This window comes from Cladophialophora immunda (genome assembly GCF_000835495.1).
Source record: "Cladophialophora immunda strain CBS 83496 unplaced genomic scaffold supercont1.6, whole genome shotgun sequence".
Taxonomy (NCBI): domain Eukaryota; kingdom Fungi; phylum Ascomycota; class Eurotiomycetes; order Chaetothyriales; family Herpotrichiellaceae; genus Cladophialophora; species Cladophialophora immunda.
Genome location: NW_015622546.1, coordinates 3239715 through 3256074, shown reverse-complemented (window position 1 = coordinate 3256074; position 16360 = coordinate 3239715). Strand labels below are relative to the sequence as shown.

Sequence of the window (16360 nt, the reverse complement as noted above, 5' to 3'; positions counted from 1 at the left end):
TCGCCATCAACATCTACAAAGTCGAAAATCGCCGCTCTGCTCAGATCGGCCAATTGACGTCATGCTTGGCAAGCTTGGCAGCGACGTCGATTCTCCGCGAATCAGCGTCAGCCTGGTTTCACCTTCATGTTGACCGCGCTCCCCCCAAATATCATCCATTGCGATCGACCTTCCATCTTGGTTGAGCGGGAGACGGCGGAGCTGATCGATCTAAGCCCTTCCCTGTCGTCCGGCGGAAGAAACATGGCCTGGGATGGCCACAATCAAGGCCATCGAGGCCAAATCAGTTCACCAGATTCAATCTGGTCAAGTCATCGTCGACCTTTGTTCCGTGGTTAAAGAGCTGGTTGAGAACAGTCTTGATGCAGGTGCCACTGCTGTGGAAGTCCGCTTCAAAAACCATGGCTTGGATTCCATTGAAGTACAAGACAACGGCTCCGGCATTGCCCCAGCGAACTATGAGACACTCGCCCTGAAGCACTACACTTCCAAATTATCCAGCTTCGATGACCTCTCTAGTCTACAGACCTTTGGCTTTCGAGGCGAGGCACTCTCTTCGCTCTGTGCTCTATCCAAATTCGGTGTCGTAACCGCACAAGCGGATGAGGCACCCAAGGGCAAACGGCTCGACTTTGATTCCTTGGGCAAGCTCAAATCTGTCACCGTCGTTGCCGCCCAAAAAGGCACTATTGCTAGCGTGGAGAATCTGTTCGAGAGTCTTCCTGTGCGACGCAAAGAGCTGACTAAGAATATCAAACGGGAGTATGGAAAAGTCCTGGGCTTACTCCAGGCCTATGCTTGTATTGGCGTCAACGTCAAATTCACCGTCAAGAATGCCATGCCCAAAGGGAAAAGCATGACGGTCTTTTCTACCAAAGGCAATGCCACAACCCGGGAGAATATTGCAAACGTCTTTGGGGCTAAGACACTAAGCGCATTGGTTGCTCTGGACCTTGAGCTGGATTATCACCCCACATTGACCCAAATGGCCCGAAAAGAAAAGCATACAAACATACTTGTCAAGGGCCACATTTCAAAGCCAGTTTTTGGAGAAGGCCGGCAGACGCCTGATCGACAAATGTTTTTCGTCAATGGAAGACCATGCGGGTTGCCTCAGATCGCAAAAGCCATCAATGAAGTATACAAGGCTTTTAACGTCTCCCAGTCACCCTTTATCGTCGCTGATCTTCAAATGGACACCAATGCCTACGACGTGAATGTATCGCCAGACAAACGAACAATACTGATCCATGACTCGGCATCGCTTGTTGAGAGTCTGAAGACTGCACTTAATGAAATGTTTGACCAGCAAGATCAAACGGTCCCTCAATCCCAGCTTGTCACGCCCAAGCTACCTGCTTTTCAGAAATTGAACTTCCAGCGCCAGACGTCCTCCCGTAGTTCCGAAATTGTAAGTCGAGAAACCTCGTTTCTGGAGCCCGCAAATCTCGTCGACGACAATCAAGACGAGGATGAATCTGAAGAAGAGCACTCCCAGACAGCATCATTGAAGGATGACTTGCAAAAATTCTCCCGTCCGCCACAGAGGCCTGCACCGAGTGGAAGATTGCAGTCAAAGTTGGGAAAGCCACGAGAAAAATTCGCGGACGAAGTAACTGAAGGGATGGGCGGGCAAGATACACCAACAGAAGGAGCGGTTGAAGATGATACTATGCAAGAAATGGCTGAGACAGATGCAATGGTCCAAGAGTCCGAGGATGAAGAAGAGCCTTCCCAGTCGGATCCAGTCAAGATACATGTCGGTGATTTCAACGCGAGAATGGCTGAAGCTCAACCCAGATTGTACGACCAGTCCACTACGCGCAAAGATAATGCACAGCAGTCGCCAGAGATCGAAGCCGTTGTGCAGTCAAGACACGACAAGGAGAAGGGGATCGTAGAGAATGCTTTTGACCGCATGAGGCCAAAGAGGATGCCAGCAGAAGTTGCCACTGTCACGATTGGAGACCGGACCTTTACCACAATTCTAGGCAGTCAATTTCCCAAACCGCATGAGAACCGTGACGTCCCTGACAGTCTGAAAGGCGCGAACCACATGCAAAAGCGCACCAAAAGTCCAGGCACTTTGCAGTTCTCTCAAAAGTTGCGCAGATTTGGTGCTCGAGGCTCCGATATTCTGGATGAAGCGGAAGGTGACGCTGTTGAACAAGCTGACACGGAACTTGGCGACAGTGATAGAGAGGTGAATGAGGAGTTTCACGCTGAGCAGGAATCCGATTCGGACGAGCAGAGCGTGGAGGACGACGAAGCTGCGGACGAGAATGAGTTAGACGCAGCACCAGACACGGAAGGAGAATCCGACGCAGACTATATGGATGACGAGGAGAAGAAAAGGATCGAAGAAGCCAAAGTGGCGGAGCTTATCCAGGCGGCTGAAGCCAGCTCTGCCGTTCCAACGAAAGAAAACTTGAAACGAGCAACCAAAGCCCTGGCGGGAGGACGAGCCAAGGAGTCCACAACCAATCTGTTAGCGACAGTTGGGTTCTCGATCTCAAGCGTGTCCCGACAAATGCGCGACTACGATGAATTAGCGAAGGCCAGTATGAACCGCCGACCTTCGCAAGCTGACGGAATTGACGACAGCGCTGCACAAGACCCAGAAGCAAGGCTTTCACTGACCGTGTCGAAGCCGGATTTCGCAAGAATGAGAATTGTTGGACAATTCAATCTCGGCTTCATTCTGGCTGTGCGACCCGCCAAGATGGGATCGGACCACAAGATCCAAACCACCCAGGACGAACTGTTCATCATTGACCAACATGCATCCGACGAAAAATACAACTTTGAACGACTGCAGGCCGAGACTGTCGTGGGCAACCAAAGGCTCGTCCGACCCGTGACACTCGACTTGACGGCAGTGGAAGAGGAAATCGTCCTGGAGAACAACGACGCTCTGGAGAAGAACGGATTTCTCGTAGAGATAGACACGAGCGGAGAACGAATGGTTGGACAACGTTGCAACCTCGTGAGCCTGCCACTCAGCAAAGAAGTTGTCTTTGGTATGAAAGACCTGGAGGAACTAATTCAGCTGTTGGCCGATGCACCTGGGCGTGGCGAATCTGATATTCCTCGCCCCAGCAAAGTGAGGAAGATGTTTGCCATGCGAGCCTGTCGATCGAGCATTATGATCGGCAAGACACTGTCCAAAAGGCAGATGAAGAAGGTGGTGGCAAACATGGGGACCATTGACAAGCCCTGGAACTGCCCGCATGGACGACCGACGATGCGACATCTGTGCAGTCTGGACACGCTGCAACCATGGCGTGAGGGAGAAGATGAACACGAGGACGCAGTCAGTCTGGGAGTGGCGTTGCACAGATTTGCGGCGGAGGACTAGAACGGGGTTGGGCCATTTTATACCAGGGAATGAAAAGCATCTATATCAATGGAGCGGATCAAAGGGACAAGGCACCAAGAGAGAGGGAGGTGTCACCCAGCGTGTGGCTCCGCATGCCATCCGTGCGTATCCTGGTGTCGTTTGTGAGGCTGCCGTGGGCTGTGTGGGTGTGTGGGTGTCTGTCGCTGCTGGTCTCCGAGTTTTCCCATCTGGCCGGTTACCGATGTTTGCCCGTGTGACGCAACCTCGCTGTGACACTCGTTTCCCAAGGTACGAGCAGCCAGTGGCCGTGGGCTGAGGTGATGTGCCTCGGCTCAGCGGACATCAAACTCGTCCTGTATCTGCGCAGCGTGCCAGTCCGCAGCCCGCAGCCCTGGGCGGCTCTCGGTCTCTCCCTTTTCGCAACCGTCAAGCCGTTGACTCCAGCGCGAAAAACACCGTCCTAACTGACTTCGCCGCGGCAATTCAATCCTCTTTCTCGCCTCGTGTGCCCTTCGCCTGCATCTCTCGTCCAATGCTCTCCGAATCCCCTCCGATCTAAAAACTGTCGCGTCACCTTCGATCGCTCGCTATATCCAGCCATAGACTTTTTTTTTCGGTGCCAGTGCTGTGTCCCTCCTTGCTTTTACTCTTTCTTGACTTTGTGTTTTTGGGGATGTTTCCCACACTGCCTCGACTAGGAGCACAAACAACTCTTCGTGCCATCCCCCGTGCTTCTCCATCTTCGGCTGCTCTCAAGGTAGGTGATCGTCTTTCGCTGCCAGTTGACGTCAGGTGGGGGAAACTGACACGCTCACAGGCCTTCGCCATGGCTCCTACAAACAAGCGGAAGGCCTCGAACAGGCCTCAATTCTGGGTGACTGAGGGTGAGTTGACACTGGAAACACCCGGCAGAAGAAGAAAACACTTTTGACACACACGGATGGCTGCAGAATACCGAGAAGACCTCTCCAAAGGCCCCATGCTCCGGTTCGAGGAATCTCTCCCCAGACTACCGGTCCCTTCCCTCGAAGAAACCTCCGCCCGCTATCTGAAAAGCCTGCACCCTCTCCTGACCAAGGAGGAGTATGCTGCTTCCGAAAAGGCCGTAGCTGATTTGAACAAACCGGGAGGCATTGGCCAGAAGCTGCAGGAGAGATTAATAGCCAAGGCACAAGATCCCAATGTCAAGAACTGGATAATTGACTGGTGGAACGAGGCTGCATACCTGGGCTACCGTGACCCTGTGGTGCCCTATGTCTCTTACTTCTACTCCTTCCGCGACGACCGCCGAAGAAGAAACCCTGCCAAACGTGCCGCTGCCATAACAACCGCGGCTCTCGAGTTCAAGAGACAGGTTGACGACGGGACTCTGGAGCCCGAGTACATGCGCAAGAAGCCCATGGCCATGAGCAGCTACCAGTACATGTTCAACACCTCTCGAGTCGCCGCCAACCCCGTCGATTATCCCATTCAGTACCCCGCCGCAGGCAACGAGCACATTATTGTCATGCGAAACAACCAGTTCTGGAAGCTTCAGACCCACGTGTCTGGCAGGCAACTCAACACCTCCGAGCTCGAGCTCCAGTTCAATAAGGTCTACAAAAATGCCCAGCTGGCCGACCCCATCGGGGCCCTGACTTCTTTCCCCCGCGATCAAGGCGCGACAGCCCGCGAAAACCTCCTGGCCGCATCTCCATTGAACGCCGAAGTCCTGAAACAGATCGAGTCTTCATCCTTTTTCGTGTGCTTAGATTCCAGCATGCCCATCACCCTCGAAGAACGCGCTCACGTCTACTGGCACGGCGACGGCTCGAACCGATGGTACGACAAGCCTGTCCAATTCATCATCAACGATAACGGCACCGCCGGCTTCATGGGCGAACATTCCATGATGGATGGCACACCGACCCACCGTCTTTGCGACACAGTGAACGCCTACATCACTCACAACAAACTTGACTTTGACAACCCGTCCATCCGTTCCGACCTGCCCGACCCTGTTGCCTTGAAGTTTGAAACCTCCGCAGCCGTGCTTGACGACGTGGCCAGTGCGCAGGCCCAGTTCCGTCAAGTCATTGCTTCCCACGACCTCCGCGTGCAAGCATACCAAGGCTACGGCAAGGGACTGATCAAGAAGTTCAAGTGCTCCCCGGACGCGTACGTGCAGATGGTCATCCAGTTGGCGTACCACAAGATGTACGGCAAGAACCGACCCACATACGAATCCGCCGCAACCCGCAAGTACCAGCAGGGCCGAACAGAAACCACGCGCACGGTCTCCGATGAGAGCGTGGCGTTCTGCAACGCCGTGGCCGACCCGTCTGTTTCTCGCGAGGAATGCGAACGTCTCTTCCGTGCTGCTGTTCAAGCACATGTCCAATATACCGCTGATGCAAGCGACGGGTATGGCGTGGACCGTCATCTATTCGGATTGAAGAAACTCATCCAGCCCGGCGAGGAGACGCCCGAGGTCTTCACCGATCCCGCGTACACCTACTCGAGCACCTGGTATATCTCGAGCAGCCAGCTGAGTTCAGAGTACTTTAACGGCTACGGATGGAGTCAAGTTGTGGACCAAGGATGGGGTATTGCTTATATGATTAATGAGAACAGGTATGTGTGCTTCTTTGTCCCCCCCCCCCCCCCCCATTTGCCCTTCTATTGTCTAGCCTCCCTGACACTACGTTTCTTGCTGGTGGTTGAATATTCTAACAAATCACCCGCAGTTTACAATTCAACATTGTCTCCAAGAAACTCGGCTGTGAACGGATGAGCTTCTACCTCAACGAAGCCGCCAACGACGTCAGAGACATGCTCCTCCCCAGCATGGAGACGCCCAAGGCCAAGCTGTAAACGGCGACACAGCGCGATCGACCTTTAAAAACTTTCCTTTGTTTGACGATGGGTGGAGTGGCAGACACCGCATCAACCCCAGCTGGCCTGCCGCGAGCATCTAAGAGCACATAATGCGCGAGCCACGGGTCAGCCAGCCCGGAGGGTGGTCGTGCCGAGGATGCGAGATGGTTGCATTTGTTCTTGTTGCCTGGGATCCGAGACCGAGCTTGATAGGCTGGCTCCCACCAGCAGGGTATCTGACGTCCGGGACAAAGCCAAGAGGGGATAGATCTCTCTCTATCTTGTGTTTGTGTGCTTTTTTGTTCAGTGGGTGCGCCCCACCCACCGCATCGCTTTGCTTTTTCTTTTCATGGGCAGCACAGTGCACATACGCCATGTCGTGGGGGCTTGCATAGAGAAATGAATGGGGGAGAGACATCGATGCGAGCCAGACATATTCGCAGGTGATGTTGTGTCAAGGGGGGAAGGGGAAGGCAATGTACGATACCATAACTGATATTGCCGTTTATTTTGCAGTTTGCTGGGGTATTTATATTACATTGCAAACTTTGAAGCCGACGTTTCAAGATTCATTTCCTTGAACCTCCACCCCACACTCGGCCGCCACGCATCAGGACCACCTCTTCCTGGCCCTTTGAGTCGTACCGCTTCACCACGTCGACGCCTTCTAGTCCCGCCTCACGCGCAGCCTGGTTCCAGAGAATTTGCTTGATGCGGCCTTTCAGCCCCGCAGCGGAGTGAGGGCGTCTGGCTGGGGGAGCGGACTCGTCTCGACTCGCATGTGGTAATTCTTCTCCAGGGCTCATGTCCTGATCCGTGACTTCTTCCATCATGACCCAGACCAAGCCACGTGTCGACCGGCTCATACTGTCCACCACGCCCTTGGTCGCTGGCCTCGTGCCTACCAGAACGCCGATGGCGGGCCCAGACCGCAATCCCGACAGTCGTGGCTCTTCTTCGCTGCAGCTCCCCGAATTCCCATCTTCGGCTGTCATGCTCGCGGTCCTGTTCTGAGTGTAGACCATGTTAACCAAAGCTGCACTTCTGGTCGCTCTGACGGCCCCGTCCAGTTCCCTGACCAAGTTCGGCCCAATCCTCGCGTGCCTGCCCACCAGCCGTTTACATTGGACGAGGACCTTGAGCTGCAGGGTCTCCACTCCCTCGAAGTCTTCAGTTCCCGCATAATGATGCCCCTGACCGGTGGTGTGCTTCTTCTCTTTCCAATCACCCGAGTGTGACAAGACGGGCACCTCCCAGATGCCTACGAGGTCGACGCCGCGATCGCCTCGGCCGCCCACTCGATGCAGACTAAACCCATACGGTCGGAGGGTCGACTGTGCGAGGTATTCGTAGGTCGTGCCAGCGTAGACCGTGCTGGTCGGCGCCAGACCGGTGCGCCGGGCGTAGGCGTGGAAGGAGTCCAGGGAACTGTGCGGGGAGGACGGGTCCAGGAGTGAGGATGTCTGCGGTGTGGAGAGCGAGGGCGATGCTGGCTTCTCATGCGCCGATGCAGAGTGAGTGAGCCGTCTGACCGTCTCCCTCCTCCGCGAGAAGAGTGGCAGCCCAGTGTGCGCTCTGCGTGCACATCCTGCCGAGGAAGACCATAAGTGTCTGGTTACAGTCACATTTCGGACAAGGCGCCAGGTGATTGTGCCATATCTGCGGCTGCTCCAGGAGTAGCAGCTGCCGAGCATACAGTCTACATTCCCGGGAGGATTGAAGGGATTCAACAAGTGTAGGTAAAAGGAGTAAAGGTAGTGGTGTGGTGGTTGTTACTGCATCAGTTTTCCGAAGGAGCTGCGGAAACAATAATAATCCAGGATGTCAACGTCCTACGGCTGCCTCCGTCGCTAGCCTCCGCGAGCTCTCCTCGCGTCACCTAATCTAGTAAGGTGCCAACGGGTGCCCCGCGCCGAATTTGGCGGCAGGTATCGCCGCTTTTGAAGACCGGATTTCCCTCGATACTGGCTTCCAACCTATGCGACTTTCCCACTCGATCCAGATGGAACGGCATCATTGTGCCGTGGTGCCCCAATTACCATCTTCAGTCGCGGATGGCGGTCGAAAACACTGGCGGCGAACAAGGCGTCTGAAGCTGTAGGGCTTGCCAGTGAATAACGAAAGCTGCAAGCAGGAACTATCATGCCATCCTATTTTCTAACTAGAGCTCAGAGTCCTAGACATTGGGAAAGCGATGTCGATCAAAATCGAGGAACAGAACCGTGGGTATTGATGGCTGCACCCTATAGCATAGAGTCTGAAAATGGGCTGTACAGTATGTATTATTAGGTAGCCTATATACCTAGTTTGATAATTAACTGTCCCCGTTCAGCCAAGGCCGCCGAGGTATCGAATTGAAATGTCATGTTCTTCGCTTTTCATGGTTCCAAATTAAGTAGTCGTCCTTTTCAGCGGTGTCGCTCTAGTATGGCGTGTAGATGCATAGGCCTCGTCAAGGAAAGGCCACGGCTAAATGCCGTTTTGTTTCAGAAACTTTGTGATGACCTCGAACGACCCAGTGGCATTCAACTGCATTTTGGGGATATCGATTACTAGTAGTTCCTGGTTTCGAGGATGGGAGGGGGGGTAACATGGAGCGAAACGTGAACTTACAGCAAAATTCACAGCGTGGCCACTCTTCGGCTGTATATAGGTGACAAGAGGCTTTGCCGCCGGGAAGACTTGACTCGGGCCTGTTTCCAGGAACCCCGGACAGTATCCTCCGCAGGCAATCAGGTCGTACTCACCGCTACGATCATGTTAGCCTCGGGAACGTAACTCGCATCTTAGACGAATTTTACCTCAGAACCTAAAGGACGATCAGCATAAAGGTTTCGTAATCAGACGAACAGAGACATACCATGACAGGGCCGGTGAAGCCAGGAGACGAGAAGTTGGCCGCTCCAATACTGATTCCTTCCAATAGGCCAGTGGGCTGTTTGTTGTCCTCGGTCCATTGCACCACCTTTCGATCGTAGAAGGGAGGTTTGAAGAAGCTAAGTAAGAGTAAGTACTCGGTCAGCCGATGGACGATGGCCAGCAGGTACATCACCGGGAGTCTTACCTCTGGATATTTGAGTAGACGTCGGACCAGGTTGTCCAGCCACCGTCGAAGCTTCCGAATCTAAAGGGATCTTCTAGCTTCGCGAGTCGCGTTGTGTCGCCTCCTGGGGGAGGAAGGACGTTGTAAGCAATGCCGGTGAGGACCGCTGCATCGACCAGAGCCGGATCGGTGTTTAGAACACCATTCGAGTACGCGCTTCCAAGACTATGGCCCACCAGGGCGACCTTGGCGGGAGGATGCCCGAATTTGCCGGAGCGGATCACCTTGACAAGTTCCCTGACAACGGCCGTGTGGATTGAAGTCTGCGCGACATATCCAGAGAGGCTGCGGAAAATGGTTAGTGATGATTAGCGGAGCAGGATTCGGGAGGGAATTTACCTCTGGGATAGGCCGAGACCTACTCTGTCATAGTAGAAGATCGAATAGCCTCGCGCGACGGCATAGTCCACGAAGCTGTAATTCTCCGGTTGGATGGAGGGATCCCAGTAGCTTTGCCATCGGTTAGCTTCTGGATGTTACCACGTACTTGTAGGCCGCGGGCTGGAAAGCGTACTATCTGTCGTATCCTCCGCCATGTGTGGCTAGCAGGACCGTTCCATTTCCTCCACTGGCTGGCTGACAGAAGGTGCCGGCTACCGTGTAGACAGCTGTCTCGGGTGCAGTGGGAGGATTGACTGGCTGGAAAACGGTCACGGCATCGCGACGTGCTCCTTGAATGCTGTATGCCGCCGCATCCTCGTTGGTTTCGAGCGTATCGAGGGCCCACTTAAGGTTCAGAGTGGTCACAGTAAGAGGAACAGTGTAATCTTGACATGATTTCACGGCCTTCACTGGGACAATAGGAGAACCTCGGGCTAAGGCTGTCAGGCAAAGCAGAGAGGAGAAGAACAGTCGCATAGTAAGAGACAGTTGAGATCGCGCGAGGAATGGGGAATCTAAAGGACGGTGAGAAGATGAGACGTGTACCGGGGGCTAGAACTCTTTAAATCATTGCTGCTGTCATATTCATCGGAAATTGCAACAGCATCATTGCCTGCTCTTGGTTAGAGAAGCTCGCCATGATACGCTGGAGGTGCGTATTCGCCAGGATTTGTGTTCGCCCTGGCACATGTCCACGCCGAAGCTCCGTCAGAGGAGATGCTACCGGTAAGGGCGAGGAAGTTCTCTTAGGAGGACGTAGCCTTCTTTAGGTACAATAGGACCGAATTACAGTGTCGAAAAGGTTTGCGCAACAGCGCGCTGCTCGTGCAGACTCGTGCACGATAGTCACGACGATTATGACGTTGATGAAGGTCCCGTTGGGAATGACTCGGGACCGCGCATTCGCGAATTCGCTTAGTGCTTGGCAGAATCGAGCTACACCAAATTTAGCTAGTGTATATTTCTCCATGCTATGAATTCGGTGGTGGCTAGCTACCTCGTACTCTGTAACCTCGTATGCTGCGTCGCGCGCAACCCGCTCACTCCCGAGTGGGCCAAGTTGGGCGGCGTAAAGGCGCGGGTGCACAGCCTACGACCATGACCGAACCGGCTGGACCGCCTACAAGTAAACCGAAGGCGGATTTCCCGGTACCGACGTTACTTTACGAGTATTCAAACGTTGCGACCATTGTAGCGACAGTTAAGGACAACTCAAGTATTGGGCGATCGTGGCGTCTAGTGGCTTGTGAGGGATGAAGGCTACTGCAGTGGCACCGGTTCTCTCGCAAGCCACAAGTCACATGGACTCTGGAAGCGCCTCATCGGATTCAGCCCTGGGTTAGCCTGGCTAGGCGGCCCTCGGCCTCAACTGCATATCTGCAGTTGCCTGGCTGAGGCTGCCTCGCCCATTTGGTTTCTACCAGAGACAGCCGCGCAGAATTCGCCGAGCTTGATTTCAAAGCCAAAAGCGGTGCCATTGAGACCTTGGGAAGCCCGTCAAAGGTCTTTTGGCGCTTGATCGATTCGGAGTGGATCTTCCCAGCTCGGAGTCCTGCCTGAGCCTCGCGGCCTCAGCCACCGGGTGTGAAGTTTTCAGTACCTAGCGTCAAGAATGACACGCGATATCGAATCAGGGTTGTGGAGCGGCATAGAAGAAGTCGATAGGGGTATGTATGTTGATTCCATGCATGTCCCGGGTCCCCATCAAGAAAAATTGCTTGTAGTGGCTAACATGAAGACTTGGAGGTATCTCCAATCCACGGACTCTAAGTGATGAAGAGAAGAGTCCAGCTGTTACCCAGATTAGCCACGTATTGGACTGGGAAGGTACTGGTCGAAATCAACGATCTCGAACACCTCCCAAAAGTGGGCCGCCGAGTTTAGCTGGAAGCCTTGTTAGGAACAGAACTCTTCGCCACAGCGGTGAGTTGCAAAGACATGAGACTCTCCAACATTTCGACGAGAGGAACAAAGTGGAGGTCGGTTTTCCCACTCCACTTCAGCCTCACCAGCCCAACCCTTGAACATGCTCGGGAGTGTCAGAAGAACCCCAAATGATACCGCTACATTTCATATAGAAACACCATGTCCGATTATAGCTCTATTCAACTCGAGGTCTTCTACGACGTTACCAGGATTACATTGAGGAATCGTTGCCGAGCGTTTCCCGCTTGGACTGAAATATCAACCCTTTCTCAAAAACTTCCCACGCCTTATTCAGAACTTCGTGACTGGCAAGATTCGTGTCGCCTACGACATGCTGCCTTTTTGCTGATTGATTGGATAGCCACCGAATCCGGTGGTATGTGAGCGGGGGGTAGCCGAGTTGCGACAACACTTATTCGCTCGACTCGGACTTCGTTGTATCGATTTTAGTTATATATGTTGGGCGCTTGACCTCAAAGTGACTTCCTCCAATATGGCGCCAGTGCTATGCATCACCAACTGTTTTGGCTTCACCGACGTTCATGTCGCAGTCGCTGGTGTCTTGCCAGACTGGTTGGGATTAATCACGGGCGTGTTCCGTCTACCTCGTAGATAAATTTCTGTGCACTGCAACACTTCTCCCGTCCAGAGATTGATTCGCCTTTGCATTTCATTGCTACGTTGCGGTCTATATACAGGGCACTACGGACGATTGGGATGTGGAGTATTTCGCCAGAAGTGCTTGAGTCGGCTGCTCCAATCCCCCATTCTGGAAACAAGTCAGCAACCCTGGCTGCGCAGAGGATCCGGCTGAATCTATTGCGCTTCTGAGTCCCAGTCATTTTATTTATGAGGCTAGAATCATGTTCCGAGGTCTGGCCATAAGAATAGCCTCAAAACCCTTGAGCTAAGAGCTAGCCGAATGCAGAGTCTTGCGTTTGGTGGGCACTCTCATGCTTTCACGACTTGACCACGGCAGTCACCTCGCACGTTCTCCGCGTCGGAGGCTTAGCTGTCTGTGGGCGCCTCGAACATTCATCCTCGTAACGGAGTGGATCCTTGTTCTGATCCTTGTTCTCCAGGTTTTGCCTTGTCCGGGGTTTCGGAATATCACGTGGAGGTTGGAATCGACTTCTGCGTCCGTCCCTGCCATTGTCAATGGCATCTGGCGTATTATAAAAGCCAGGGAGGAGAAAACCTCGTTGGTGTACGGAGCGATGGTGCCCTTTCTCTGCGCATCTTCTGCTACTTGATCCACGACGTTCACGACAATGGCACAAATCACCAAAGAGGGCGACCCTCGTCTCTGGGCGGACCATCTCGAGATTGAGCCGGAAGAAAGGCTCAACCTTCAAAGTCACGGCCTCGTAGAGGCTGCACATTTGTACAGAGGTACAAGGCCACCATCTTTATGAGGAGACAAACATATTAACAGAGCTCAGAGGATACCAATGGCAAGGTCACAGGCAAATATCTGATTCCTTGTCCCACCAACGATCCGGCGGATCCACTCGTAAGGACACAGGAGCTCCCATTCATTTGGCTGGCACCTTCTGACCGTGTGCCTCCGTATAGACATGGAGCCCCTGGCGCAAGGCTCTCGTCATGGTTGCGACCTGCTTCTTTGTTTTCATGTCCAACTACATCACCGCGAGCATCTCGCCCATTCTCGTCCCGATCATTGTCGAGTTCGACATCAGTGTGACAAAGGCCACGTACCTGATCACCTGCAACATTCTGACTTTGGGTCTGGGGGTGAGTGATAAGATGGGCCTACGGGTACAAGCCTAAATAGCTGATCCATCTTGTCAGAATTTGTTCTGGGTGCCACTGGCACAGAAGATTGGAAAACGACCGGTGCTGGTGATCTGCGCCGCGGTCTTCTTCGGTTCCAGTGGGTCGATGCCATCACTCCTCACGCGTCAGGCTTGCATACTAATGGAGAACCAGCCATCTGGTCTGCCAAAGCGGGCTCCTGGGGCTCCCTGTTGGGGGCGCGGATCGTCCAAGGTTGGGGAGCAAGCTGTTCAGAAGCGCTTGGTGTGGCCATCGTAAGTTACGGTTCCCAAACTGACAGCGACACCCTCTTTGACCTGCTCTAGGTTGCCGACTTGTACTTCCTACACGAGCGAGGCGCCAAGGTCGGCCTTTACACGTACGTCAATATAAAGCCCCCCGTCTCGTGGACTCTGCATTTCTGACGTTGCGCAGCCTCATGATTGCGGCCGGCTCAGCCATCGGAGGCATCTTCGCCGGGTTGATAGGTCACTACAACACGGACTGGAGATGGGTCTTCTGGATGGACACCATTCTCACTGGAGTCTGTCTGCTCCTGACCGTCGTCTTCCAGGCCGAAACAAATTTCAACCGACCCCTGGCAAGCGAGGTTGGCGAGGGCATGGAAGCTTCGCAGTTCGCCGAGCTCAGAGCTCAACTTCGAGGTCGTTGGACAAAAGGCCTAGGCTTGACCGGTTGGTACGATAGGTAAGCACACCCTGTTGCCGGTGTAATGGCATCTTTTTGCCCATGATCTTGCTGACTTTCATCTGCAGCCGTACATCTATGTGGCATTTGTGGTGGCGACCACTTCTCTTGCTCCAGTTTCCGGCCGTTGTCTGGGGCTCCGTCACCTACGGAATCACGCTGGGCTGGGTGGTCCTCCAGCAAACGGCGAACGCCACCGCCTTCCCCGAGATCTACGGGTTTACCGAGTTTGGCGTGGGAAACCTCAATATTTCGGTAACCCTCCTCCCAAACTCTCACAACTTGCGCTCTCTCATTGACCATATTTCCGCAGTATCTGATCGGAGCCATCCTCGGCTGTGCTTTTGGCGGCCCGACCAGTGACTGGGTCGTGCACTGGATCACCAAGCGCCGGATGGGCTACTTCGAGCCCGAGTTCCGGCTCTGGTTGATTCTCCCATCGGCCATCCTGGGCCCCGTCGGCCTTCTGATGTGGGGCTGCGGCCTGGGGAACCATCTGGATCCCTACATCGCCATCGTCGGCTCGGGCATCACGTACGGGGTCCTGTGTGCGGTCCCGGCGGTGGGCATGACGTACGTCGTCGACTGCTACAAGCCTCTGAGCGGCGAATCCATCACCGTTTTGACGGCGTTCAAGAACACGTTTGCCTTCGCCGTCAGCTTCGCCGTGAACCCCTGGCTCACGCGCGACGGGTATGCCAAGGTCTCGGGGTACATGGTGTTGATCGAGGGCCTGCTTTTCCTGACCACGATTCCCATGTACATTTACGGCGCGAGGGCGAGGAAGTGGACTGCCAAGCTGGTCACTTAGGCTTGCCGGAACTATTGTTAGGGCCCCCTCGTCAGCTTCACTGATTGTCATCTGGTTAAGTGTTGGAATCGACAATGTTAGCTTTGGTCCGTGTACTACAAGACCTATCATGCCTCGTCTCTAGATGGGCAGTTTGATCGGTAGAGACAGCCTGACGTTGTCTTGAGCACGCCGTATCCATATATGCCAAAGATCCAGGCCTCACTCCTTGCCATATCTGTATGCCCGAATTTGGATGGAGCCATTAGACGAATACGTCTTCTATGAATTAAACATTTCTCAACCCCACGTGGCCACCGAATATAGCGGTGCTTCTGACTGTGGGCGACGCACCGAAACCTCAATTTAGTGCAGAACAAGTTCTCTTGTACGATCTGAGCTTCGCGTGTCCCCTGTTGGTTTACTGGAACTCGAATGTTTTAAGATATGCGCCTCCACTGTCACAGTGACAATTCAGTGTTGCCATGGCCCAAGCAGCTCTGGATCAAGATATTTGAGACACCCTCCTTACGTAGTATCGCGTAATGCATGCCATCACATTGTCATATAGGATCACAAAGCTTGTCGCATGCATAGCTTATGACAGGAATAATGAGTGTATGGCCAGCGCCGACCCCATCTCAAGCTTCCCAGTCAACTCTACGCTTTGATCTGTACGGCCTTCATTTATCCTGCTCTTCCGGCACGACTACTCTACGCAGTCCTGTCGACGTCCTCCGACCGGTCATGAGTCTAGGCCCTGAAAAGCGTAGAAGCGGTTCTGTCGATGCTTTGTCGGTTCTGATGGGGAGATTTACCGCACTTTTCCGACCCACCAAGTTCTCCACAGGCCGTCGAAGGACTTCCTAGTTCGGACTAGTGAGGCCTGTTGCTCAGGGCCTTGCACGTGATACTCCGCGATGTTGGACGGGGATCAGTTCGTGGCGCGGAAAATTGAGGAGTACAGTCCGAGGCGACGTTGGATTCTTGAATCGGCTTATGGGATGGGCAGCCCTGGACGAGTGGAGGACGAAATTCCGCTTGTCTGCAAGGGCCGCCCGGGCTTTGTAGCTGGGGCACAACCATCAGGAGCTAGTCCTAACCAAGATTGCCTGACAATCCGCTGGGTCGACGCCTGATATAGATTTCCCACGACCCGTCGTTCCTCAGAATTATAATGTCCAAAGCACTGCGTCGATCCAGCTCGAGAAATTCACGTGCTCTGTCCATCCATCCCCCAACCACAGTCCTCATCCCCGTGATCTCATCAGCTTCACTTCACCAAGCATGGCAACAAACGGCGTATCTCACCCGCCGCCCAACCTTCGCACGCCCACCACGTTCGTCACAACCCACGATGCGCAGGGCGCCTCGATAGTCCACACGGCGTCGCCGGCGACATTCCAGGATGTCCGTCCTGAGACCCGCTTCAACGTCATTTACACCACATCCGAGATGCCAGTGGACATGAACGGCGACC

At 53.9% G+C, this 16360-nt stretch overlaps 4 protein-coding genes across 4 annotated transcripts; 2 read left to right on the top strand and 2 right to left on the bottom strand.

Moving 5' to 3' along the window:
• The first annotated feature begins 149 nt into the window (after nt 1-149).
• On the top strand, nt 150-3476 carry PV07_10588 (uncharacterized protein). The gene has a single exon (XM_016397930.1). It carries the CDS (start codon nt 254-256, stop codon nt 3356-3358), a length of 3105 nt encoding a protein of 1034 aa, XP_016245121.1. The 5' UTR covers nt 150-253; the 3' UTR covers nt 3359-3476.
• A 233-nt stretch (nt 3477-3709) lies between these two features.
• PV07_10587 (uncharacterized protein) lies at nt 3710-6754 on the top strand. Its single transcript, XM_016397929.1, has 4 exons — nt 3710-4097; nt 4158-4224; nt 4291-5953; nt 6067-6754. The coding sequence occupies exons 1-4, from the start codon at nt 4014-4016 to the stop codon at nt 6191-6193; spliced, it is 1941 nt and encodes a 646-aa protein (XP_016245120.1). The 5' UTR covers nt 3710-4013; the 3' UTR covers nt 6194-6754.
• PV07_10586 (uncharacterized protein) lies at nt 6674-7985 on the bottom strand. Its single transcript, XM_016397928.1, has one exon. The coding sequence runs from the start codon at nt 7888-7890 to the stop codon at nt 6766-6768; it is 1125 nt and encodes a 374-aa protein (XP_016245119.1). The 5' UTR covers nt 7891-7985; the 3' UTR covers nt 6674-6765.
• A 519-nt stretch (nt 7986-8504) lies between these two features.
• On the bottom strand, nt 8505-10513 carry PV07_10585 (uncharacterized protein). The gene is made up of 7 exons (XM_016397927.1): nt 9814-10513; nt 9639-9749; nt 9261-9584; nt 9057-9192; nt 8998-9005; nt 8810-8945; nt 8505-8725 (listed from the first exon to the last, which is right to left on the bottom strand). The coding sequence occupies exons 1-7, from the start codon at nt 10155-10157 to the stop codon at nt 8666-8668; spliced, it is 1119 nt and encodes a 372-aa protein (XP_016245118.1). The 5' UTR covers nt 10158-10513; the 3' UTR covers nt 8505-8665.
• Between the last annotated feature and the right edge of the window lie 5847 nt (nt 10514-16360).